This window comes from Chamaea fasciata, unplaced genomic scaffold, assembly GCF_029207755.1.
Source record: "Chamaea fasciata isolate MVZ Bird 193981 ecotype frontalis unplaced genomic scaffold, bChaFas1.0.hap1 SCAF_20, whole genome shotgun sequence".
In the NCBI taxonomy this organism is placed as follows: Eukaryota; Metazoa; Chordata; class Aves; order Passeriformes; family Sylviidae; genus Chamaea; species Chamaea fasciata.
This window is the reverse complement of record NW_027094105.1, coordinates 4,946,074-4,971,921: the sequence shown is the minus strand read 5'-3', so window position 1 is coordinate 4,971,921 and position 25,848 is coordinate 4,946,074. Positions and strand designations below refer to the sequence as shown.

The 25,848-nt window shown below is 46.6% G+C and overlaps 2 protein-coding genes across 3 annotated transcripts in view; both read left to right on the top strand.

The window, feature by feature from the left end:
* The window catches only part of MEGF9 (multiple EGF like domains 9), a 48,976-nt gene extending 37,257 nt beyond the window's left edge, over positions 1–11,719 (top strand). The window contains exons 4-6 of the mRNA XM_066201122.1: positions 1,906–2,049; positions 2,957–3,229; positions 6,842–11,719. Coding sequence (XP_066057219.1) covers positions 1,906–2,049; positions 2,957–3,229; positions 6,842–7,296 — 872 coding nt within the window. The 3' untranslated portion in view covers positions 7,297–11,719. The remainder of the gene's footprint in view (positions 1–1,905; positions 2,050–2,956; positions 3,230–6,841) is intronic.
* A 4,048-nt stretch (positions 11,720–15,767) lies between these two features.
* The window catches only part of CDK5RAP2 (CDK5 regulatory subunit associated protein 2), a 69,832-nt gene continuing 59,751 nt past the window's right edge, over positions 15,768–25,848 (top strand). For both annotated transcript variants that reach the window (XM_066201001.1, XM_066200999.1), the window contains exons 1-8: positions 15,768–15,917; positions 16,086–16,153; positions 16,812–16,879; positions 20,231–20,341; positions 21,147–21,223; positions 21,956–22,076; positions 23,528–23,679; positions 24,581–24,743. In XM_066201001.1, coding sequence (XP_066057098.1) covers positions 15,865–15,917; positions 16,086–16,153; positions 16,812–16,879; positions 20,231–20,341; positions 21,147–21,223; positions 21,956–22,076; positions 23,528–23,679; positions 24,581–24,743 — 813 coding nt within the window. In that variant the 5' untranslated portion in view covers positions 15,768–15,864. The remainder of the gene's footprint in view (positions 15,918–16,085; positions 16,154–16,811; positions 16,880–20,230; positions 20,342–21,146; positions 21,224–21,955; positions 22,077–23,527; positions 23,680–24,580; positions 24,744–25,848) is intronic.

Below are 25,848 nucleotides of genomic sequence, written 5' to 3'. Positions count from 1 at the left end.
TACTTTGGGCTCCCTCTGCTGGCTCTGCAGCCGGCTCCTGCTTGGCATTGCTCTGTCCAGGAGGCATATTTAACATTACTGGGCATAAATAAATAACTCGGGCAGCAGGAGCTCCCCAGCCCACAGCACTTCCTCTGCCACGACCCTTGTACTCTGTGGTGTGTCTGTGCACTGAGGTGGGCTGGTGCTTCCCAGCTGGGCTGCTGTGAGCTCTGATCCTTCCTGAGGGCATTATCAGCAGGAGAAGTGCTATTAATTATTAAGGCTCTTCACAGCGATACCTGATTGCACGCCCGTGCCTGCCTGGCTGAGCAGTGTGCTGACTCAGGGAGACACAGCCATTTCGCAGGGCTGCTGGAGATGGATGTGGGTGATTTCTGCTGATGGGAGAGACATGGGTCCTGAAATGACCGAGGCAATACAGGTGTGATTCCAGATTTATGCCTCTCTTAGTGCCTGGGGAGAACGGTCCAAGTGCTTGCTGTGACCAGGCAGGTGAACTTCCCTGTCCAAGACATCCATCATCCATCCCACTGAAACTGTTGATCCAGGTTTGCAGCTAGAGAAACCAAGCTTAGCAGATAATTTTCCCCTCTAAACCTGACATCTCTCCCACAAAAACCACTGGCTCGTGCCTGACAGGCTGCTGAGGGAAGAGCAAACAGTGTGTGGGAGGTGATGCTGAGCAAAGGGTGCTGGCAGGGCCCTGCTGGGTGGGTGAATCAGCCACTTCCCGGGTTTGCTTCCTGCCCTTGGCATCAGGGTTGGCTGCAAGGACATGCCAGGCTGGCTGGGGATGCTTGGCTGTGGAGTCATCACTTTGGGAATTGAGGAGCAGCAGCCCCGTCGGGCCTGTGAGGGGGCCAAACTGTTCTGATGTTAATAAGAAAATCTGCTGTGGTCTTTATACCAGTCAGCATAAACCTCAATCAGGATTTTTTCCTGTGGTTGATGTTGATATGAGACTTCCCCATCCCCCAGCAGCACTGCTGGATCAGCTCAGTGGATCTGTCTGTGCTCTCACACTGCTCTGGGGCACCCCAGTTTATAGAAAGGGCTGGTGCCTTTGCACAGTCTGGTACATGGGATTTAATCAAATCTTCTCTCAGCTCCCTGCCACCTCACCGAGGAGCCAGCTGAATTACAGCATGTTCCTGGTGATGGATGTGCTTTATATAGAGGCTGGGCTTTTGTAACTAAGGAGATTTTTCTTCCTGGTCACAGTAGTATCAAAATGCAATTTGGAGGCCATTAGGACACGGCGTCTGTGCAGACACGGCACGTCGAGTTTCTGATTCAGGGGCTTCCCCAGGAAGGGCAGGTGGCTCATGGAGCCCCCACTTCTCCTCTGTTCCTCTGGGAAGGTCAGAGACTGCTGCTGCCTTGTCCTGGGGTGGAGGAGCTGGAGCCACGCTGGTAGGATGGAGCTGCCTGCCCCCAAAGCAGGACACTGGCATGTCCTCCCCCCTGACCACCAGCTCTGCTGTACAGGAAGAGGCTGCACACAAAAACCCAAAGGCACAAACCTGAGGGACCCCTCGTGAGAGTGGAGGACTGGAAGCATCAGTGTTCCATCTCACTGGCACAAATGCAAACTGACACTGCTTTCCTTGAGGAGAGTTTTCACACTGATAACTCGTGTTTACCTGCAGTGACCTTTCAGTGGTGAGCTGTGGGGCCTCTCTGCTGGGGCCACCTGCTTTTTCCCATTATCTGTGTGCGTGTGGAGCGAGGGGATGAGCATCAGAAGGTCATAAGAGGCCAGGATCATGTTTTGGCCAGAGGGCATCCAAAACCACCTGTGAGCTCAGATAATTGAGTGTGTTCCACGTGGATTCTCGCTCCAAATGTTCTGCTCCAGTTCCTGCTGCTGAATGTTGGCTTGTTCTCCTCTCTGTTCTGCAGGCACCTGCCTGGACTGCCAGGAGAACACCAAGGGGAAGCACTGTGAGCTCTGCAAGGAGGGTTTCTATCTCAGCACCCGCCCTGCCCACGGCTGCCGGCACTGCCCCTGCTCCACCGTGGCATCCACCGGCACCTGCCACATACGTGAGGCTCTTGTTTTGGTCTAATTCCTCATAATGAAGGTTTATCTTCTCAGTTAAATTGCCCTTTAGAGTGTGTCAGCCCAGCAAGGTGTTTTATAGCCTGTGGAACTCCTGTTTGTGTGCACTGGAAGCAGCACCTGCCGTGATGGGTCCCTGGTGTTTTTGTTGCCTCTTGTGAGAGCAGCTGTGCAGGGGAGGGATCAGAATCACAAAATGGTTTGGTTTGGAAGGGATCTTAAAGTCTAGATCCAGCTCTCAGTGTGTTGCTGCAGCCTGCTCTGAAGAGCCTGCAAAGTTTTGCAGAGAAGCTGCTGAGCTTGTGGCAGCCAGGAGGGGGGCAGGAGATGCTCAGCAGTGCCATGTAGCCCTCCACACTTCTGAGTCTGCTTCTGAACATCTCCATGGGACTCCATGCAGACATTCCCCAATGTAGCTGACACAAGTCAGAGCTGTAATAGTCACATGTAAGACTTTTTTTGATGTTTCTCTAATCCATTTTGCAAGCAAGCTGCTTCTGGCTTTGTATAGGCCCAGAAGTTCTTTTGGGTTGCAAGCATCCCCGATATAGTTCCAACTGTTCTCTGAAATTGCCTGTTTGAGATGGAAGTGTTCAGGAATAATCATCTATTTCCATAGCAATGTGCCGAGTTTGCTCTGTGAGGTTGGTATGAGGCATCAGAACTCCCCAAAGCTGTTTCTTCCCCTACTAACAGAGAAAGTGCTGCAGTTCAAAAGTTGTGTTTTCAGCTCAGAATTTGAGATCAGTCAATACTTGGTGGCTGCTGATTTTTGTCAGGGTGCCTTGTGGTCAGCTCCCATAGAACAAACCCTGCAGAACAAATCCCAGAGCACGGGTGTCTCCGTATGGGGTCGTGGCAAATCTCTGCTTTGCTTTCTGTGTTCTCCAGAGCCTGGCGAGAGCGTCCCGAGGTGTGACAAGTGTAAACCAGGCTACACTGGCCTCAACTGCAACCAGTGTGACAAGGGCTACTACAACTCAGACAGCATCTGCCTGAGGTGTGAGTGCAACGGGAACGTGGACCCGGCGCTGTCCCCCAGCGTGTGCCGCCCGGACAGCGGCGAGTGCATCGGCTGCCTCTACCACACCACGGGCTTCCACTGTGAGCTCTGTGAGGAGGGCTACACCAGGGACTCCGAGGGCACCAACTGCACCAGGAAAGGTAAAAAATGCTGCTCGAGTCACTGTCAAGGCTCACTGTGCAGCTGCCCAAAAGCTGGGGAGGGGATGCTCTTAGTTGTTCATGTTAGTTTGGATTCATCTCGTCTCTGGTGTAGAGAAGAAAACCAGATCTTTGTAACAGAATCACAGGATGGACTAGGTTGGCTTAAAGATCATCTAGTCCAGACTTAACACCTCCTCATCAACTAAACCATGGCACTGAGTGCCACGTCCAGGCTTTTATTAAACACATCCAGGGTGGTGACTCTACCACCTCCCTGGGCAGACAATTCCAGTGCGCAGTTGTTGGAGCCTACTGGCCTTGAAGGGTGGTTTAGAGTTAGCTCTGTAACCACCCTGATTCCAGACCCTGTCAGGCACTGCTAGTGAGCAAGCTGGAAAATACCCAATCTATTTGTAGTGTATTTAATATAGAATGAGAGAAAGTGACTCTGGAGTTGCTCCTTCAGTGGTTATCTGGAGGTCAGTTTTCATGGTGGATGTCCAACACCATGCATGGAAACACTACCAGTGTGATGTATTAGATGAAAGAACCCAGAGTTCAGGGAAGTATTTGGGCACAAATTTGCTGTTTTCATGGCCAGAGATTCAGTTCAGATATTCCATCAGGAGCTAATGTGGTTTTAACTCCTGTGCTGCTCTCTGGGTGTGCAATCACAGAGTCCTTCCCTGCTCAGGGAGATGATCAGTACAACGAAGTTGCATGCTCATTAGCTGTAACAGGGCTGGAAATGGCACTTTTACATCAGCTCATCCATTACCTCCCCCTGCACAGCTCTGGCTTTGTGCAAGGATCCACATGACCTCACTCCATTAAAATCTGTATGTATGGCTTTGCTTGGGTACTTGCAGTTTTCACCATTCAGTTTTATTTAAATGGCATTGTTCTAGCCAGTTCCTGATGTGAGGAAAGCCTGTCCCCTTTCAAGGGGCCTGGGACAAGCTCCTTGAGCTTTCCTCTCTCCCTAACACTTATGTTTTCCCTTTTTTATTAAGCAGTTAAAAAGATGTCCAGCTTCTTTTCAGTTCCTTAAACAAAAATTGCCTAAAAACTGCCATGCTGAGGTTACTGAGCATTAGCTTGTTTTAGGTAAAGATTTTCATAAATCACCAGTGCATTTGAGTGGCATCTGGAGTGAAATCATCACCCAGACTCTGTTTCAGTGGTGGCAGGTGAAATGAGACAGCAGATTCTGTACAGCCTGGGCAAAGCTCATGTATTCACAGGGGCCATCCGGAATCTTCAGCCTACCAGGATTCTGGTGCTTCCAAGGCAGATAGAGAGGATATCCAAAGGACCAAAGTGAGTGTTTTCAGCCCCAGAGCAGGTGGTGCTCCTGCTGCCATGGGGAGGCCCAGCAGGGGCTCAGTGCTGGTGCAGTGTGGCTCTGTGCCACCCAGCCAAGCCCCGCAGCCTCCCCGGGACCGGGGACGTGGCCTCCTGCCAGGGCTCCTCCAGTGCAGGAGGCAGCAGCAGCTCTGCAGAGCTGGCGCTTCAATCAAGCAGCTGGAGCTGAGGCTCCTGTCAAAGCTGCCAAAGCAGCCCATTGAGAGAGCAGCTGCTGCTCTCAAGGAGCTGCTCTGGGACATCTGGAGAGCTGGCACGGCCCCGGGAGCGGAACAGGCAGCGCCGTGTCACGGCCCGGAAGCGGCGCCGGGGCCAGGGCCCGGCACTTCACCGTGACGTTCCTGGGAGTGCCAGGAAATGTCCTCACCCGGGGCCTCCGTGCCAGCCCTGAGCCGATGCTGACTCACAAATAAAGCCCAGAAAAGTGCTGTTTCCTTGCTGGTGAATCAGCCATTGTGTCGGTTCTGTTTTTTCCCTACTTAGAGCTGCTGGCAAGGTTTGCCAGGGATTGAGTGTTGGTGAAGGAATTCGGAAAGGATGACTGAATTCCTTATGCCCTTTTCCCAAAGCCAAAGGTTTTCCAGGAATCTCTTGCTCCTATCATGTTGCTTCCTATCACAAAATTTTGCCTGTTATGCCATAGAGAAATGCCTTTTGACATTCAGCATCCTGAGTGTCCTTATCACCTTAAGGCAGGAGCTGTAGAGGACAGAGGAGCTGCTGCAGGGAGGAGACTCTGAGCAGGAACCTCAGTTAGGTGTGTGATGCCCCTTCCAGAGGAATTTCTTTGCTGGTTGCCTGAACTGGGAACGTGACAGCCCAAAGTTAACTTGTGGGAGTTCCCCTGAGGGCCCGTGGCAGGACATGTGCTGAATATTTCCAGCTCCTGTTGCCATTGGAGATGCAACTTAGTGCAAAATTAGTCCTTCGGAAGTGACTCTCCTCCTCAATCATAATTAGTAGATGTTCGGGAGAGCTGGAAGCTGGATCCATACAGCATGGCACCATCAGCTGTAATTGCTGCAGCTGTATGTGGATTTAAAATGAAGTTGCTTTTCTGTTGGCAGGAAGAGAGTGGGAAAGAGGATGCAGAGAGTCCTGTGGAGCAATAGGTGCAGAGAACATTCTGGCTGATTAAGGCTTCAGCTTGTGGAGTGTTCCTGTTGCTTGGACTTGAAAATCTAAAATAGATCAGGTTATTCATGTGAGGAAATGCTTTATTAACTACATTTGTGAGCTTAATGCTACAGATTTATGGTGCTCTCACAGGCCTGTAGCTCAACAGTTTTGATGCAGGCATAATGAATTCACATCCCACTTCTGAGATCTCAAGGTTAACCTGACTCTTGAACTGAGAAGGGAGTTATGCCATGGATGCTGGAAGCAAGGCAGGTTCCTGGCTATTTAGTGCCAAGGAAGACAGAGTGCAGTCTGGTGCTTCCCATGTTCTGGTCCTTCCTGTGTGCACCCATGCCAGCAGCTGAAACCAAGATCCCAGCTGGCCTCTGCTGTGTTCAAAAGCTTCTGAAGAACATCCAGAGTCTTTTTTTGTTGTGATTTGGTGACCTTCTGCTTGTGGCTGTGTAGACTGGGGGTCTCCCTGCAGCTTGTGTACGACTTCATTTGAAAGCAGAACTGAGGTTATTTTGCCCTTTTACCTAAAGTGATGCAGACACTGCAAAATGCTGGGGCAGCTGAGTACTTGTGGTTCATTTTTTCAGTTTTGATCTTCTTGTTTGTACAAGTAGGGCAGAAATAATAATACTTTGAACAAAATCCTGCATCTGGTGCACTGGTTGTAAAGGGTTTAAGCTCCTGGAGTTGCTGTGTCTGAGTGTGCAGCTCACACAGACACCAAGGGACAGGTTGGTTTGGAGTCTAAACTTGCTGAGCTTGATAAAACCCCATTTTCCTGGTCTGGACAGGAGCTGGACTGATACTTGCTGTCATCATGAGCTGCTGTATTGAACCCTGAATCCTGACTACTGCAGCTGTCCCTCAGCACCAGACTGTTCAGAGGAGTCCTGTGGTCCATGGGCACTTAGCACACAGAATTGTATTAAAAAACCCCAAACACAACCCTGGACAGACAGTTTCTAAACTGCTTTGAAAAAAAATACCAGTTTAGCAGTGTAGCCTTAATTGCCTTAATAACTGTGATGTGAATGTCAAATCTCTTAGGTTTGTGTTTGATTTTCAGCTCAGCAGATTTTTTTGTTGATCATTTTTTAATTTGTTTTGTAGAAGCCACTGTTGGCCTAGAACCAACGGAGTTTGCAACTTCTGCTCCAAATACCACCAAGGCCACATCCTTTTCCACGGCAGTGCTAAACAGTACTTTGTCACCAACAACTCTACAGACAATATTTCCTATAAGCTCCTCTGACAACAGCACCTCTGCTTTCGCAGACGTTTCATGGACACAGTTTAACATCATCATTTTGACAGTGATCATCATCGTTGTGGTCCTACTAATGGGCTTTGTGGGTGCTGTCTACATGTACCGTGAGTATCAGAACCGAAAACTTAACGCTCCCTTCTGGACCATTGAACTCAAAGAGGACAACATCAGTTTCAGCAGCTACCACGACAGCATTCCCAACGCTGACGTGTCGGGGCTGCTGGAAGATGATGGCAATGAGGTGGCCCCGAATGGACAGCTCACGCTGACGACTCCCATGCATAATTATAAAGCTTAGAAGTCATCCAGCTGTTCCAAAGTTTGCTTCTCAAAAAGGTGCGGGGCTTGTGGAAGGGGTGTCAGGATCCGTGCCAAGGCTCCACGCAGAGGAATTTGCTCTTCAGATACTCTCTGGTGCCAGGCGTGCTGTAGCTTGCAGGTGAACAGAAGACAGTGCAGTACATCTGAATTGCAGGTAGTGTGGTGAAATGCATTCAGTGCCCTGTTCTCCATAAAGATCCATAGAATTCACTGTTGTTATAAACTGGATTATGCTGAATTGAAACATTTTTTTATGAAGAGGTGGTGGTGGGGTGGAGAGAGCAGAACCCAATGAGGAGTCAGAAGCTACTTGGTTTCCAGCCAACCCAACACTTGTGTCTTCATCCTTTAGTTTGAGAAGTAGCTCATGAATTAACAGTGGAATTTCAGGAAACAGACCTTTGGAAAGGCATCATCTTCATTCCTGATAGAAACTTGTTTGAAAAGGAGAACAAAAAAATAAAAAAGGGGAAGTCATTGTTCACTGTACTACCAAAAGGCATGTAGGAGGAGTGAGTTGCACACTTATAAAAGTCACCATTATCTGTTCCCACTAAGCAGGGAAACAGGAAAAAAAAATCTCAAGAACATTTGAGTTAGGGAAGAGACTAAGCTTTTCCCTTTCTGAGTATTTATACAGGGTGATGATGCTATTAAGACATAGCAATCCATTTTTTTCTAGAAGGAGTTAATGAACTTGTATAGTTTCTGTGCAAGGGAAGACGACAAGACATCTCAGGGTTGCCATGTAAAAATAAAAGCCAGGCTTAATACCCTACCCTGATAGAAATGGTGTGTTCTGTATATAAAATGTAATATATCTTCTTGGAATTGTATTTGTAATTATTTGTAAAAAAGACAAGCAACCAACTGACCAACCAAAAAATCCCCAACAACAAAACCATGAGCCCCTCCCCAACCTCGCCCACTCCCCAGGTCATGTTTTATCCTCTAGGTTTTAATTGTACAGCGGTTAGTGATGTTGTTTTAAAAAGAAAAAAAAAACAAACATGAGGATTGTTTAAAATACTGTAAATGAGATGGCAATATTGTTGGAGCTGGGCCTCTGGCAAACACCAACTGCTTAAAGCTTTTCTTCCACTGTCATTGAATAACTTCTTTTTTAGAGAAAATGTGAGTGCTCCCTACTTTCATCTGTCAAATTTTGCCATTCCTTTAAATACAGTGTGAATACCAATGTTGCCATGGCTGGGGCTGAGTAGGTGTCCAAAAATTGGATGCACCAATGTATTCCTCGCTTTTATGGCTCTATACAAAATGCAAATACACTGTCACAAACATGCCGAGAGCCTGGGCTCAATGGCTGAGGTTCTCCCCAGTGGGGGCTCATGGTGTGGAGGGATCCCACTGCCATCCCTGCTGAGCTCAGCCTCCTGAGGGCCACAGGCAAAGGTCTCCTGGATTTGGGTGGAAACAGCTTTGGGATGAGGAGCTCGCAGGACCCGATCTGTGCTTTGAGGCTCAGAAGGTGAAAGTGCAGAGATGCTTTCAGAATTTAAAGTAGCACAAGGTGGTGGTGGGGAATCAGCTGTCAAAAAAGCCGCTACAGCGAACAGGTTTTACAGATTCCCCTGGTTTTGGTGGGAGGCTGGTGGGCTGTTAGCAGAGAGAACAACAAACCGGCAGCAGTGTACAGGGAGGTCACACCATGGAGCTGCTGGGTTGGTACCTGCAGTGTGTTTGCCTCAGGGCAGGGGCTGTGCTCCCTGTGCCACCTGGAAATCAAACTACTGCATGGAAACAGGGCAAGAAACAAATATTTCCCCTCACTCTTGCTCAGCCTGAGAGCTGCAGACGTGTTTGCTGTGTGTGGTGGGACGGTGGTGGTACAGGAGCTGGTGGATGCATCCTCTGAGCCAGGACAAAGTGAATATTTCTCCAGATGAGAAATGGTAGAGAGAACATGTAGGTTATTTATTTAGTTTTTGGTGCTGTGAGGAAGTTTCTCTTCTCTTTGGAAACGTGGGGGGGGGGGGGGGGGGAAGGTAAGTGATTCAAACACGTGCTCAAAGATGCCATTTCTGCCTCAAAAAGTTGCTGCCTGATTCAAAGATGAGGCATGGCAAGTCAGAATGAAAATCATTGAGGATGACCAAGGGAAATGATGAGGGCAGAATGTGGAATTGCATGTAGGCCCAAGCTGATGGAGAAAAGCTGATGGAAAAGCTTCTGTTGCCTGTGGTGGGCCCGGGTGAGGTCCCATACTTCAGGTAATAAATCTGGCTCATGTCACTCAGAGCAATTCAATTTAGTTATAAAATGGGGGAGGACTGGAGGAGAAAATCTGGATATTGCTAATCCTCGAGTTACTCATCAAACTTTTAAAGAGCAGGGTGGTGACAAAACAGAAAATTTCCTAGAAGTTGTAATTATTTAGAGGTGCTGATTTAGAGATACACTTGCACTTGGTCACTTCATGGGGTGGGGAAAGGTAATTTAGGAAGTGTTGGCTTCTGGGACTGATGCTAGCAAACAAATTAAAGGACAGGTTGTTCACTTGAACGTTTCTAAAATACTTGAGCAGATTTTTTCATCTCTGCCACAAAACACCTCTTCCTTAAGTTTTGCTGTGACTGTGGGCTGCTTTGTACCAGGAGCGGGCTTGGATTTTGTCTCACTGTAGAAATAGGGACCATCTGCTCAAGCAGAGCGTGGGCTCAGGTGCTGAGCCCTCCTTGTCCCTGCCTGCCACAGCACAGGAGGTGTTGGCACCTGGGCTGCTTCTGACCTCCAAAGTAATCCAAAGGCTTTGTGTTTGGGAAGAGGAGGAGTCAGGATGCCCTGCAGGGTAGGACAGCTGCTGCCTGGGGCTTGCACAGCTGGATGAAGGGATGGAGACAGCCTGGAAGACGTGATGGGAAACTTGGTCGGGCAGGGGGGATCTGGCTGCCCAGATTTGGATGGCACAGGATGTTCCTGAACAGGGAGCACAGAGAGGATGTGGCACTGGCACTGTGCTTGTCAAATGAATGAATGACTCAGCAGGGACACAGCAGCCACCTCCTGCCACCCTGGCCTTGGCCAGGAGCAACAGTAATAAAAGGAGATGGATGCCTCAGCAGGGAAAGGATAAACAGCTTCATGTTTGACTTTGGTGATGTGAGAGATCATCCGTGCTCTTATCAGCTCCCCTGGCACCACAGGAGGAGAGGAAGAAGCTGAGCTGGTTCTGTCTCCAGTCACCTTGGGCTGGATTGTATGTGGAGGGGTAGCAGAGCTCAAGCACCGGTGCCAGGGTACTGAGGCCACTGTCATCGGTTGTCTTGAGGCTTCCCAGGTGCTGAGGTTTCTCCCGAGGTCGGGGTGAGGGCAGGTAAACCAGAAGTGGACTCTCAGAGCTGTTTTGAGGCCCAGCTGAGCAGCCAGCGAGGCCAGGGTGGGGCATCTTGGTGACCTGTGGGGCTGAGGTGGCGATCCAGGTGCACGTGGTGGTCATGAACACCTGCAGCACCTCCTGCCTGGGAGTGCTGCCCAGCTGCAGTGCTGGGGCTGCCCCAGGGAAGGGCACTGATGGCATGGGACAGCAGCTGCAGAGCAGAGAGGAGCTGTGACAGGGCGGGGGGGTGCTGGATGTGGGAAAGCAGCTCCAGGCACCATCCCTGGCAGTGTGAGGGCCCAGCTGGTCTGGCTGGGGCGAGTCCAGCTTGGCAGTAAAGGGAATGGGACAGAATGAGCAGATGAAGGGCACAGGGCTGGGGTGGGACAGGCTGGGGGCAGCCTGCAGGGCTCTTAGCTTGGGGAGCATTTGGTGAGCACTGAGTGCAGCAGACATGCAGAAAAGTGGTTGTGCTAATGAGGAGAGATCTCGAATCTTGTGGACCACTGTAGCTGGAAATAGCTACGAGGAGCACTAGCCCTGGGGAGCTGTCAGAAGATGTCAGCCACTGCAGTGATAACTCCCTTGGACCAGGCTGAGCAAACTTAGCAAGCATTTAGGAAAGAGGAGGGGATATATCCAGCATACTTCAGGTATCGTGAGCCAGTTAACCACTGCTGTGCAGCATCATCCTCTTCAATGTTACAGGCAATGTAAATGTGGCAGAAAGTTTGCACAGTCTCCTTTAAATAAAGGATATAAAAATAGTTTTCTCTTTAAAGTGAAGTTTTAGAGTGAGCTCCCACAGGACTCTGCTCTTTATGTGTCAGAGGAATGGATTAAAATAAGAAAAATGTGGGCCTTAAAAGTTGTACTTGCTCCCATCTGAAACCCATCAGTCTCACTCTACATCCAAATACGGTGTCTCCCAAGCGTATGCTATGCTTACAAATGCATTTCTAAAAAGAAAAAAAAAAAGTGTATGATTTGAATATATGTCAGAATTTATACAGAAGAATGTTATTTAAAATGAATAAAAATAAATGTATATAATTTGTATCTATGCCACTTGGATTTTTGCATTTGTGTTTTTGTTCATTGAATTTCAGCAAGAGTCTTCCCAGTGACAGAAAGGATTGAATCCAATCTCATTCCAGTAATAACATTTGTTCCAAGAGAATTATTCCTTCATTATGCCCCTGGATGCGAGACGAGAACCAAGGCACAAAAATGTTTTCTATCATAGATATTCATAAGCACAGTTGACATTCTGTGTCGGAAAATCCAGCTAAAAAATGAGCCCTCTGATCTCTTGTGTCTGCTATGAACCATCCCAGCCCTCAGCTGTGTTTGGGACCTCCGCGGGCCATGAGTGTTTTCCCACCGTTTTCTGTATCATTCACATGGACACATTTTGTCAGAGATGTGAATCACTAACAACCAAAGCCTCGGAGCAAAGCTGCAAATGGGATGAGGATATTGTATCAGATTTTTCTTCCTGACCACAGTTGTCTTTCAAAGGGCATTTTTGTTACAGATACTCTGACATCCACATCTGTGGCATCAGTTCTGGGAGTGTTTGCAGAGGGGCCTGTGGAAAACTTGCATTTCCTTCTCACTTGGCAGAGTTGGGAAATTGATTTTTGTTTTGCAAACACAACTGCTAAAGGCTCTTTTTTTTGGATGAAAGCTGTGTCTGACTCTTCAGCCCTTATTGCACAAAGAATTTGGAGAGGTAAGGCTTCATACACTGAGTGAGCACATGGTTTTAGGTGTTCATTCAGATGCTTGACTGAGCCAGAGCTGTGTAAGGGCCACACTAGTGAAATTCAAGGGAGTTTATTGAGACCTGATTTGCATTAGCAGAGCAGTTGGATTGTGCATGACTTAACTTAGGAAGAATCCTGCTGTGAACTGTGTGAGGAGGAGGCAGAACTGAGCCTGAACCAAGTCCCCAGAGCAGGGAGTGAGAACAGGAGGGTGAGGGGGACCCGTGTTCAGCTGATGGTGACATCTGCCCTCCTTGTGCCAGCACAGCACAGCACGGCGAGCAGCTGGCCCCCGTCCTGCTCATGTCAGCCCCACCACTGCACTCACCACAAATCCTTGCCCAGATTCCCTTTAGGACTCTCTGCCTGAGGTGGGAAGGATCTCAGGCTGCCTTGAGAATTAGGAAAGTTCCAACACGGCTTCCTGGCACGTGGGTTTAGTGTAATCTCCCCAAATGGGCTGCAAATGAATTTAAGGTTAAACAACATTAAGCAGATTATCCGAAGGCAAGTTGTTAACTGCTTCTAAACAACACATTTCCCAGTCCCTTCTGCCCCTTGCAGCTTCCTGGTGCTACTGCAGGTTGTAAAACGTTGGGCAGTGCAGTAAAATTTCCCAGGGAAATTTTCCATGCTGGCCGTGTGTGCACATAGAATCACAGGACCACCGAGTGGTTTGGGTTGGAAAGGACCTAAAAGATCATCTTGTTTCACCTCCTGCCATGGGCAGGGACACCTTGCACTGGACCAGGTTGCTCCAAGCCAGCTTGGCCCTGAACACTTCCAGGGAAGACAGACAGGGATGGATCTCCATATATCCATATCTTTGTCCATCAGACACTTCATGAAATAATAAACTTCCCAAGGAGGGCCCTGCTGATTTCCTTTAGACTACAGTGTGTTGGACACAGGCTGCGACTCTGCAGACAGATGTGCTGTGTGCGCAGAGTGATCTTCTCTGCACTTGTGCCTGATGGATGCTGATTTAAAGACCTACATCAAATATGTAACACCTCGCTGAAACCTTAAACAAGAGCAAATTGGTATTATCCTTTCAAGTGAGCGGACTTACTCATTTTATGAAGATCTGCTCTGTAAATGAGGAAAACTCACATTTCAGCCTGGCTGATCAGATCCTGGTGCCATATGGCAGACCTAATTTTGTGAACTTAATTTCAGCTTGGCACAGGCCACTGCAAAAGGGTTTCAGTCACACAAGGTGACCAGTGTCTCTTGAGGTCTCTCATGAGGGAGTTGAAGGGACTGAACATCCCTTGGGGTCATCAGACCCCAAATGCAAAGCATGAGGCATGTCCAGTTGGACAGGAGATGGGCTTAAGAGCTTACTTTTGCTAAGTAGTGCCTGGCACTTCCTGGCAGTTTGGGACTCTGCTGCAGCTCCATCATGCATTTGTACCCATAAAGCTGAAAGAATTAAGCAGGGATGGGAAGCCCACCACTGCAGTGGCTGCTCCCACCAGTCTGGGGCATTTGACAAGGAGTGTCAATCTAAACAGTCAGCTGCTGCAGTTATGTGGAGGAAATGGAGTTCCCAGGGCACCAGGCCAACTGGGAATAATAAACTCAGAGAATTCATGGCCTGTGATCAGCCCTTATCCGTGGCCTAATTCCTGGCCAGGTAAGAGTCCTCTTGAGACAGCCTAGAGGAAAGTGAGTGAAACCTGACCTGAGCTGGTACCAAAGAGGAAACCAAATCCAAAAGAGGAAACAAAATCTAATGCCCAGGGTCACTCTTGTGGGCGAGCCAGGTGAGTGTCCTGCTGGGATGGAGCTTCCTTGTGTTACAGAGAATGGTAAGAGCAAGTCCCAGCATGAGGCACCACTTGATGCTGGATGCACTCTGGGGGCAGAGTGACTGGAAGGCAGCCCAGGGAAAAATGACCTGGGAGTGCTGGTTGACAATGGCTGAACAGGTGCCCAGGTGGGCAAGAAGGGCAATGGCTCCTGGCTTGTACCAGCAGTAGTGTGGCCACAGGAGCAGGGCAGTGATTGTCCCCTGTGAGACACCCATGTGCTGTGTCCAGTTCTGGGCCCCTTGTGACCAGAAAGACCTTGAGGAGCTGGAGCATGTCCAGGAAAGGGATCAGAGCTGGGGAAAGGTCTGGAGCACCAGGAGTGTCTGAGGGAGCTGGGAAAGGGGCTCAGCCTGGAGAAGAGGAGGCTCAGGGGGGACCTTGTGGCTCTGCCCAAGTCCCTGACAGGAGGGGACAGCCGGGGGGGGGTCGGGCTCTGCTCCCAGGGAACAAGAGAAAGGACAATAGGGAACGGCCTCAAGCTGTACTGGGAGGTTCAGGTTGGACATCGGGAGAAATTTCTTCACACAGTGGGTGATTAGACATTAGGAAGGGGCTGCCCAGAGAGGTGACAGAGTCACTGTCCTTGGAGGTGTCCAGGGAACCACCGGACACGGCACTCAGTGTGCTGGGCTGGGTGACGAGGCGGGCATTGGTCAAAGGTTGGGTTCCGGATCTCAGAGGTCTTCTCCAGCCTAAATAATTCTGTGACTCCGTGATGATGTAAATACTGCAAGGAGGTATTTCAATCTTGCACACAGGTTCTAAATGAATTCAAGGAAGGCAAAGATGCACAGCAAGGGTCGGGAGCTCCACCTGTGACCGGCGCTGTTACCCTGGCCGTGCCCCGTGGATGAGGGGCCACAACAGCAGCATTGAATCCAGGCCAGCTTTTCCCGCTGTCCGTGTTCCGAAACGTCCAATGCAGTCACATTTTCTCCCACAAAAAGTGGGAGGGCCGACACGCTTACAACTTTGCTTCACAAATAAAAACCCCTTCCAAATTCATTCAAAATCCGCCTGCGCGGGTGATGGCAGCGGCCGCCCTCAGCCCTGCCCGTCAGGATGAGCGGTGACCAGAGTGTGAAACTAACGCGCGTTTATTTCTTCCGCCGAGCCCAGCGCCGGCTCTGCGCTGCGGGGAACACGGTAAACATCAGCTCCAGCGGCTGTGCCAGGCTCGGCAGGAGCCGGGGGCCTGGTGCATCCCTTCAAAAGCCTCTTCTCAATGGGGATACTTTAGGAGCAGAGCCCGGGGAGCGGCGGGGATCGCCGCGTCCGCGTTAACGCAGGCGCCCCGTCCCTTCGGGCGCTCAGCCCCGGGCTGCTTCCCTCACTCGAGATGGCGCCCGGCCCTCTCTCCCCTTGCCCGGCGGTCCCCGCCCCGCTCTGCCCTCACCCGGCATGGCGCTGCCCGCGCAGCTCGGCGCGCTGCCCTCATCAAACAGGGCGGCTCCCGTTCGCTTCGCCCTGTGCCCGCCCTCGGCGCGCCACGCGCCGGCTTCAGCGGCTTCAGCCCGCCCGGCGCAAAGATGGCGGAAGCGATTGCGGGCGTTTGAATTCCAGGGAAGCCGCCAAATCCGCGCACAAAGGCGGCGGGAGCCGCGGCGGCCGCGCGGCCGTCCATGGATTCGCTGCCGGGGGAGGACCCGACGCTGCCGCTGGCGTTCGAGGGCAGGTACGGGGGAGCTGCGGGGCGGGGATGCGCTCGGGCGGCGCGGGTGCGTGTGGCGGGGCCGGGCCCGCCGGCCGCGGACGGGGGCAGGAGCACAGCGGGACAGCGGGACAGCCCCGCGGGTGTTGTGCTCTCAGCGCTATCCTCCTCCTCCTCTTCCTCCTTCCCCAGCGTCAGCGGCCTCCAGCTGCCGGACATCTCCCGCGGGGACCCCCAGCCCGGCCCGCCCGGCGGACAAGGTAAGGCTGGACCGCGGCCGGAGCCCGCGCATCCCTGCGCCGCCTCGGTGCTTCGCGCTGGTCCCCAAACCTGCGGGAAAAAACCCTCAAACTTGCGGCAAAAAAACCAAAACAAACCAACCAACCGAAAAAAAAAAAAAGAGGCTTTTAAGCGATGCGCTTTTTTAGTTAATTTAAGAGTCTTTAAGACTACAGCTGCTGCCGTGACTGCTGTGTGCCCGCTGCCCGTGGTCATTAGGGCTCTCAGCCTTACGTAAGATGATCAGCGGTTTTGTGCAGCGTGTACTTAAAATACTTGGAATATCCAGTGGAGGCCGTGGTGCCTGTGACATTCCGCTCAGGGTTAGGGAAGCTGCACGCTGTGCATCATCCAGTTCTTGCTCCGAGGGATTATTCTTGACAGCGCGCCTCGCACAGCCTAATTCCAGTGTACATCATAATTTAAATGGGTGATGGAATTTGGGAGTCTAAGCAGGAGACAGCTTAGTGTGATCAGGAAGGAATGTAGATACTAACACGTAATGTAAACAGGGGGCCAAGCAGTGCCTCTCTCACTTCCCAGAAGGTTTTATGTTTAGGTTAGTGTAGAGCTTTGCCAAATTGAAGCCCTACTTAGCGAGACTCTTTCTGAACTTGTTCTGTCTTCTCAAATGTCTAGTGGTACCAGATGTGGCAGAGGACACAGTCTCACCAGCTCGAGCTCGGACCATGAAGGACTATGAAAATGTAAGCAGAACTTTTAATGTAAGGCTCAGTGACAGATTTATGGCCAAGATATTTCCAGTGTGCTGGCTGAAGTGTTGACTCATTTTGTGCCAGTTGACACACATCTTTTGGACGTGTGACCACGTGAATGTCCCTGTCCGTGCTTTGAACCTCCATTTCTTAAGTGTTGCTTTCAAAAACTGAGGCAGGAATTTGTTCAGAGCAGCCAACTGCTGTCCTGAAGTTGTGAAACAAAATTGGCACCCTCTGCTTAAGAGTTTCTGCAGCTCACCAGGAACATCAGAACTTGGTTTGCACATCTGCTGTTGATTTATTTCAGGGAAGCATCAAGTTTATTTTCCTTTAGGTTAGTGAGGGATTTGGCCTTTTAATTCATTGACTGCCTTTTAACTTTATAGTATGAGTGTGCTTGGAATGCTTGTGTTGTAGAAGTCTAGTATCACTGTGGCAATTCTGTAGATAAAAGTATTTTGGCACTTACTAAAATATGAAGGAAAACACTAGATTTAAAAAATATGTGAACTGTATTGGCTTTTTAAATTGAATAAGACAGTTGTTTATGTCTGCTGAATGGTGATTTGATTGGGGTGTGTTGCAGGACAAGTTCCCCATTAGGGACTAGAGTGAAAAACTTCAAAGATATTTATTGTTGTGTGAAGAAGCTGTAGAGAGGAAAGCAATCTAAAATCTCTGAGATGATTGCTACAGATAAAGGCTGTGGCTGCTGCCTTTGGGCTGTGCCAGGAGTCTGCAGTTGCAGTGCACTGCTGCTGTTACCTTTTGTGGCAATGCTGTGTTTGAAATGAGTGTTTCTTACAAACGCTTTTAGTTTCTTGAGGCCTTGTATACCCCCTGAGGAGAAAGCTCTGCTCTTTGCTCTGAATTTAAAGCTTGTTTGGGAAAGCTTTTTGGTGAAGGATGTTTTTTGCAGCCTGTATCTATTTCCCTTTTTCTCTTGTTTCTGTGTGTTGGCTGGGGTAGACAGATACTGCCTTGGCTTTGGTGTGTGCTTAAAATCCCTTCCTGTGATGTGTGCCAAAGACCTCAGCCCAGAATATACATTTTGCTAGTGGTTTACTCTCTGCAGGGTTCCTGGGCATAGGAAAAAAAGGTTGCAGAAGGGAGGAAAAATCTGTTGCTGTTTGTCCTGTGTGATGTAGAGGAGGGGCCTCCCCACAGGTCTGCCATCCTGGTATGCTCACACCCCTCTTGTTAAACTGAGCTGTAAAACTTCCCATGGGATGGGAACTTTAATGGATGCCAGCAGTGTAATGAAGCTCAAAGATCCCTTGACATGAAGGAAGAAGAATATGCATTAAACACCATTAAACTTACTTCTGTAACTCTGTTATTCATACAGGCTATAAGAAGGATGTAATGAAAAGAATGGGCTCTGGCCTTGTAGCTCAGAGAGAACAGGGTGGGTGTAATGACCCTTAAGTGGACTAAAAGGTGTAGGAAAAGTCCTTTAATGTTTATACCTGGAGAAGGTGCTGAGCTGGATAATGTTGGAGGTGCAGATTTTTGAATTATTTATGGTGTCCCACTTTGTTGCAACATAGAGGTAACCATTCTATTACAGAAAACATGATTACATGGGCAAAGTGAAAAGCATCTCTAAGGAGGAGTTTGTTATGGGTAACGAGGTGTTCATGAACAGAAAGGGTGATGGGCATCAAGTAAGAGAGCTGAGTAATAATATTTGTGAGTTTCTTTCTTGTCTCTCCAAACCCACTTAGAGTTTTGCTGTAAATTTAAAACAGTTGAAAACTGTTGTGCTGTGAAACCGCAGCCACTGCTGACAGACCCCTTTTGAACAAAACTGGCTCCATGCAGACTTGGAGAGGAGCTAATCTGAGCTAGGATTTGCTGCCATGCTGTTCATGCAGTGGAATATTCTGTGCAGTATGTATATCACTGTCTTGGTTTTCATTCCTTTTGTTTAAATACAGAAATCAAAATGCATAAAGGAGTTAAGATTGAGTCTTCAAATACACGAGTTCAGTGGGTTGCCATCAAAATCTTTTTGCAGTGTGAACTTTCTCACATTTTACATGTTTTCTTTCTTTAAGCAATAACTTTTAAATTGTCTGCCTGCTGTAACTTTCATCCAAGAAACTGAACATCAGAGATGACGTTTGTTTCACTCCTTGGTTTATGATTGCAGAGTCTGTTTCATTTGCCTTTTGAAAATATTACCCTTAAGCCCTCTGGTTTATCTGTGTTGCCACTGAAATACACGTAACAAGAGTTGTGAAATGCTGAATTCTTTTGAAATTATTTTTTCCTTTCAGCTCAGAAATATATTGAGTGTGTGGAGACTAATTAGAAGTTCAGCTGGTACAACTTCAGAGCAGTTTTGTCACTTGGACTTTTTCTGAATGAGCAGGGACTGCTGGGAATGATTTACTGACAGGTTGCTTCAGGGTGTGGGAATGAGCCACAAAGTTGATGCAGGATTTTCAGTTGCTCGGATGATTTTGACTTTTGTGAATAATGACAAGGCAGCTTGCTGGGCAGGGATTATTAAACTCAAGAATTGTTTGCAGATGCAGGTTCTGAGTGCAGTTACAGAAAGTAATCTTGGGTTTCACAAGCCAAATATTTTGGAAATTGTATTGCTAATAATTTTTACAAATAGCACTGTAGTGTTCTGGAAAAGCCTACATAAATATTTTATTAGTAGCTCTGTAACATATTAGATTTCCATTTGCTGAAAGCATCTGGCAGGGGACTTGAGTCTTATGTGAATGAATGTTTTATGCTTAGTCTCTTAAAAAAATTTAGGGGGAGACTCCTTTCTTTAATGAAACCATCAACTAAGTTACTGCTTCTACAAGGAAGGTTACGAGTGATAAGCAATTTTTCCCCAAAGAATTACACTTTGAATTATGGGATGGAATAAAGGTTTTCTTGGTGCTCAATTTGGCTCACCTGTGTGCTTCTGGCTTTTCTTGCTATGACTAAAGTTACCTGGGTCCTTTTAATAAAGCTGCCTTCCCAGCAGCTTAGAAAATATTTCTGTTTCAACATGGTGTCTTGTATTCTGTTCAAGTTCTGTCATTTAGAAGAATTACTTAATGTTGTTAGATTCAAAAATCTCTTCTGAATTCTTACTGTGTCAAGTGAGTCAGTATTTTGGTCCTTTAGGAAATGGTTCAAAGGGCACAAGACTGTGTATTATATATTTAATTTACACCTTCACAATTGGACTGTGTGTGTCACCCACATGTATGAATGAGTTTAACTGTGTCAAGTGGGTGGAATTCTGGTCTTGCACTGGTGAAAGCAAAACTGTTGAAGGTTTTTTTTTTTTCTCTCCTTTTTCTCATTATCTTTCTCCTTTCACAGCAAATCACTGATCTGAAAAAAGAAAACTTCAACCTGAAACTTCGTATTTATTTTCTGGAGGAGCGAATGCAGCAGAAGTTTGATGGTCCCACTGAAGAAATCTACAAAATTGTAGGCATTTAAAATTATTTCCTGGAGCTGTGTCTCTTTCTGAAGAGTTTGTTTTGTGGCAAGATTGCCTGTTTCACTTGACTTTTAAGTCTGTTTTTGTTATTGGAAATTTTGGTATGATTATTTTATTCTGACCTTATCTTTTTCAGTAATAACTAAATTAAAGTGACCTAAACAGGTGCTTTCCTAAGGTGTCTTTTCCATAATGGGATGGAAACTTGAGTCTCTCTTGATGCATCTTTTGGCAGTTAAGAACATAAATCTGTGTTTGGGTAGATGACAGTTGCAGCTGAATGTTGCTGCCTGCTCTTCTCCACCAGTGACTTTTTGTAATTGCTGATGTGTTGAAATGATTGTCAGATTCCTGGCCAAGGAGTTCCTTGTACAATTACATCATGAGAGGTTTCCTCAGGCTATAACAAAATAATTCTAAAATTACTAAAAACCTCTGTAGCTGATAAAATCAGGTTTTGAAAAGAAAATAAAATATCTCATAGTTTAAAGAAAAAATATGCTTGGAAACCCTAGAAGTTCCCAAACTGCAGTGCAGTACTCTCTATTAGAGCAGTTAAATGTGTGTGCAGGGGATTTGTATTGCTTGAGTGCAATGGTCCTTAATGCTATTGATGTTTCTGGAAGGCTTAAACCTTGCAAAATATGTCTTTTAACAGCTAAATGTCTATTCTTATCCCAATGATACTTTATATTTGCTGGTCCAAGCAAAAAAATAATCTACACATTGCCAATAATTTTGGGATGAGTGATCTTCCAGTTCTCTCCAGACATTTTCCTTCTTTTGTCACAGAACATTGAGCTGAAGGTTGAGATAGAGAGTCTGAAGCGTGAACTGCAGGAGAGGGAGAAGCTCCTCATCAAGGCCTAGTAAGCACCAGTTTATTTCTCCATGTCTATTACTTCGGATTTGTTTCTATGCGTCTTTTCCCTAATGCTTTAGGAATTGGAGGATCTAAAGTGCACTTATTTAGAAATGTCTGGTTCAAAACTAATCCAAGCTGGCAGCTGTTGGTTGCCCCACAGGCCTCAATTGCAGTGGAATTCTCTTTGTTTTCCTGAGGACCAGATGAATTTTGTTTGACCTCTCCAGGTTGCTCAGAGGGTGTTGCTGTGAAGGGAACCTTGCACAAGGTCATGCTAGAAAGCAAAGTTTAGGTGGCAGTCATGAGCAACCTGGTGTTGAGTAAGGAGACTCTGCCTGTTCTTTCCTCACACGGTGTTAACAAATACTGGAAAGGCAAATGGAGAGATCTCAGCAGCTCCACGTCTTCAGTTTATTCCAGTGCTGCTTCCTCTAGGAAACACAGCTCTGCTGAAGGCTTTGTAGTGTAATTGGAAGCTTTAGAAATGTAAAGGAAATATTTCACTTTTTCATTGTACTACAAAAACGCTTCATCCACTGCCCAGGCTTGTATGTGGGACTCACAGACACCACCCAAATTGCTGCATAGTCTGTAGATGCTTGTGTTTAACCTTGAAGTGATGAGCAGGTACAGAGAAGGTGGAAGATGCTTGAGCGTAATCCATCAGCCACTGGCACCTGGGATGTTTTCCATGTTGATTTGCTCTGGGATTTATGTCTGTGTTATTGTCTTTCAGTAAGGCAGTTGAAAGCTTGGCCCAGGGTGGTGATGCTGAAGTGCAGCATAGGAAAGAGGCACAGAAGAAGATGCAAGAGATGGAGGAAATGCTGACTGCCAGGATAAACCTTCTGGAGGAGGTGAGTGGCCACAGCTGAAGGAATAATAAAGGAGTCACTGCTGTCTTTGTACTGTTGTCTGAGTTTTGATACTGTGGTCAGCCTATATTTTCATAATGTCTTTTTCCATTCCTCACTATCTGTGCTTGAGACAGTTTATTCCTGTATTTATTGTTGAGTTCTGGTTACTTTACAGGGGAATTTTAGTGTAAAGGGAAGGGACCCACAGGGATGACTGAAATCCATTTAAAGTGAGTTCCTTCAGGGAGGAGGAAAGGGGAATTTGCCTGACCTCTTATTCATTTTAGAGGAACTGGGATTTCTGAAAGCATTCTTTGTGCTTTTGAATTGGTAGAGAAGTTCTTAAATTGCTTCCTCTGTCCCAAACCAGGCAGTCAGGCTGGTGTTTTCCAGATCTGATAGACTGAAGAGCAGATTTTCTGATCTCATGGAGGTTGGTTATTTTCTGCAGCCCAAAGATAATGTTGGCCTCTGACATTAATTTTATTCTGCTTATGAATTCAAACACTGCAGTGGGATTTTAGTCACAGGTTTACACAACACCATGAAATTATACAGATCCAGGGAGTGCTAACAAAGATTAATTTTTTTCAGAGTTCTTAATTGACAGGTGAATGTTGGCAAAACAGCTTTTCAGGAGAGGGTTGAGTGGGAAAGTTCAGTGGTGAAGGAGCTTTTCCTCTCCCTCCCCCAAAGAGATGCTTTCTAGTTTAGATGTGAAGGCAGGGGGGAAATGACTTGTTAGGCTACAAGGAGGCTTTTATTTCATAGGAAACTAAATTGGGTGAGCGCAGCAGGGAAGCTTGCAATGTAAAAATGTAGATCTGAGTCAAATTTGATGTAGTATGTGGCAAGTTGTTTTGTGTGTCTTTTTTTTGGCCTTCTCCATCTCTGTGAGTTGGGTCACCCAGAGGAAGCTGACTGAAATCTCTGGCTGTTATCTCCATTTCTTTTGCTGTTCAAGAGAAAAATGTCTGGTTCATACTTTATCAATTCCTGCACAATATTATAAATGATGTTGGAAAGAGTTCCAATTAGCTACAGTGAGCTTGGGAATATTAATTTTATTGAACAAAAAAGCCCTCCTTTAACCTCTTCAATTTAAGTGTGGCTATTTATTATGATAGTGGGAGGACAGTGGGACAAAACCATGTTATAATTGCTAAATCTAAAACTATAGCATAGGGGCACTTTTGTTTCCAGTTCTGCTATCAGTTATTTTTTATTTATTTGAAACAGATTTCCCTTCTTTCTGTACCACAGAAAGTGGATTAATCTTGAAAATGCAGACACAGAGTTCAGAAGCATTTACAAAGAGCTTGAAATACTTGGTAAAAGTTCCTAAATTAAACATCCTGACATATGTTGGGTAGAAGAAACTTCAGTATGTGAAAAAAAATTCATGAGCATTTAGTTCTTAGAGTCATCAGGATTGTGTGTTTTAATTTCAGAATCTTAAAGCTGCCCAAGAAGAGGTGGAAAAAGCCCTTGCAGTGACAGAGAAGGAGAAAGCCCTGAGAATTGCTGCTGAGCAGAAACTTGCTTCAATTATGAATGCCCCTGGCAGGGATGTGGACAAGGTTACAGGAGCTGAGAAAGACAGGTCAGAACTGTTGCCAGTAATGTCTCTAACTGCTGGAATTCTTCATTGTTAAAGTGTTGAAGAGTCAGCACGGGTTTGGGTTTGATTAGTTTGGTCCTACCCTTGGGTACAGGAGAGTTACTGGCCATCCATGGAGTGAATGGCAACACAGCAACCGGTTTAATGCTTTGTGGAGCAAAGTCATCTTTAAAGGTTCTCTGAAAGCCTAAAAGGGCCAGGATGCATGAAACATGAGCTCATAGGTCAGGCTGGTAAATTTAATGGGAAGAGAAACGCTGTTAGAAACACTTTTACAATCCAGGTTACAAAACAGGAGCAATCAGGGATGGCATCTTACCCTGCAAAGTTTCCATGTGTAACACTCAGGTCTGTCAGAAAACATCATCATTGTTCTTGGACAATGAAGTGTGAAGATGTGTATTGACAAAAGACACCAGCACTGACCTGACTTGGTGTTTTTAGTGTGGGTTTTTGGGGTTTTTTTTGGTGTTTATGTGAAATGAGAACCACTTAGATACAAATGTAGCTGAAACTGAGCACTGGAGAGACGCTTGCTGAAGGCACATCAGGATGTGGTGTGTGGGTTAAGAAAGGAAATAGATTAATAAGGTTTTTGTGTGTGCTGTAAAGGACAATGTAAGTAAAATATTGAAACTTAACTGTTGATATTTGAAGTGGTATTGGAGGAAAATAAGAGTGAGCAGATAGTTCGACCCTGTTTGCTTATGTTAAAGTTACAGGACTTTTTCAGGTTTTCCAGGGTTGTGAAAGTCCTTCCTTTAGTTCCACAAGTATTGTCTTGAGTCTTCACTTAGGAGGGTTGTCTGCAAGATGTACTGCAATGACTGGAGAATTGGTGGTAGATGGTGCAAGATTATTACTTAAACTCTTGTAATTTTAGACTTATAGAGCAACTGAATCTGTCACTGAAAAGTAAAGAAGCTCTAATTCAACACCTCGAAAAGGAGAAGTCTCAGAGTGGATCTTCTGATGGGAACTTGCCAGCAGAAAAAATCAGAGAACTTACCATTGCTTTGAGGCTTGAAAAGGATAGTGAGATAGAGGTGAGGAAACTGCCTGATGAACTATATGTTATAATTCCCCTTGGGGGTGGGATTTTAATGGTTTTGTGCATGACCCTATGTGAGTGACATCAGCCAATTTTAAAAAATATTATTTCCTCTTCCATTTTCCAGTTCCTTACCATTCCTGGGTTATGCTGTGGCTTGGAGGGCAATATTCATCCTTAGTTATCCATTCCTTCAGTGAGAGGCTGTGTTTCCCACTGAATTGATGCCTGTGGAATAGATAGAGTGCAATTGCTCTACAGAAGTATATATTAGAGAAATCCTAGATGTTAATAGATCCCTCACTGGATGACATAACTGCTATGAAAGTTAAAAATGTGACTTGAGAATTCATTCTTGGGAAGCGTCTCTGCTGTTATGGTCTGAAAAAAAAGCTGTGGTAAGGGAAGTAGGCAGGAAAACATCACATGAAATAAAGTGCAAGTTTACCCTTTAGCTTACTAAAGGTACAAGAATCAGCCTTTTATTTCACTTGGCTCCTAAATATGAAGACAGAGATCCTGAAAGCTGGAATTAGAAACAGGTCCTGAGGCTTGTTGTCTCTTTTTTTTTTTTCCTTCTTTTCCCTATTGGTTATTCAAAGACAAAATTAAAGCTGGCGGAATTAAGAAAGTTAATTATGGAGGCTGTCAGGCATCTGAGAATATTTCTTCCCTTTTGTTTTGGAACTTAATACTGCTCAGCTCAGTACATACACACGTTTTTTTTTTGTCTATGTCAAGAATTTTTTTATGATTGGATTGATTAGAGGTAGTAAAAGTTTTCAGTTCTGGGTGGTCTTCAATTAAATCAATCTGTGCCAGGAAAATCCACCTTGGTTTCACAAGAGTGTTTGTGTGTCAAGGTGAAAACACTGTCATCTTTAATCATTTCACAGGAAGTGGACAGAGTGCATATGATCATTTGGGGTGCACTATTGGAGGAAAAAAAAATCTGATGCATACCTTTGCACAACTCTGGTTTTATGTATGATTACTTTTTTAAAACAAATAGTTCTGTAACCTCCCCAAGGAAAAGTGCTAATTAAAATCTCTTTTGATAAAAGCATCTTGCTGACAAAGATAAATGTCACATAAAAATG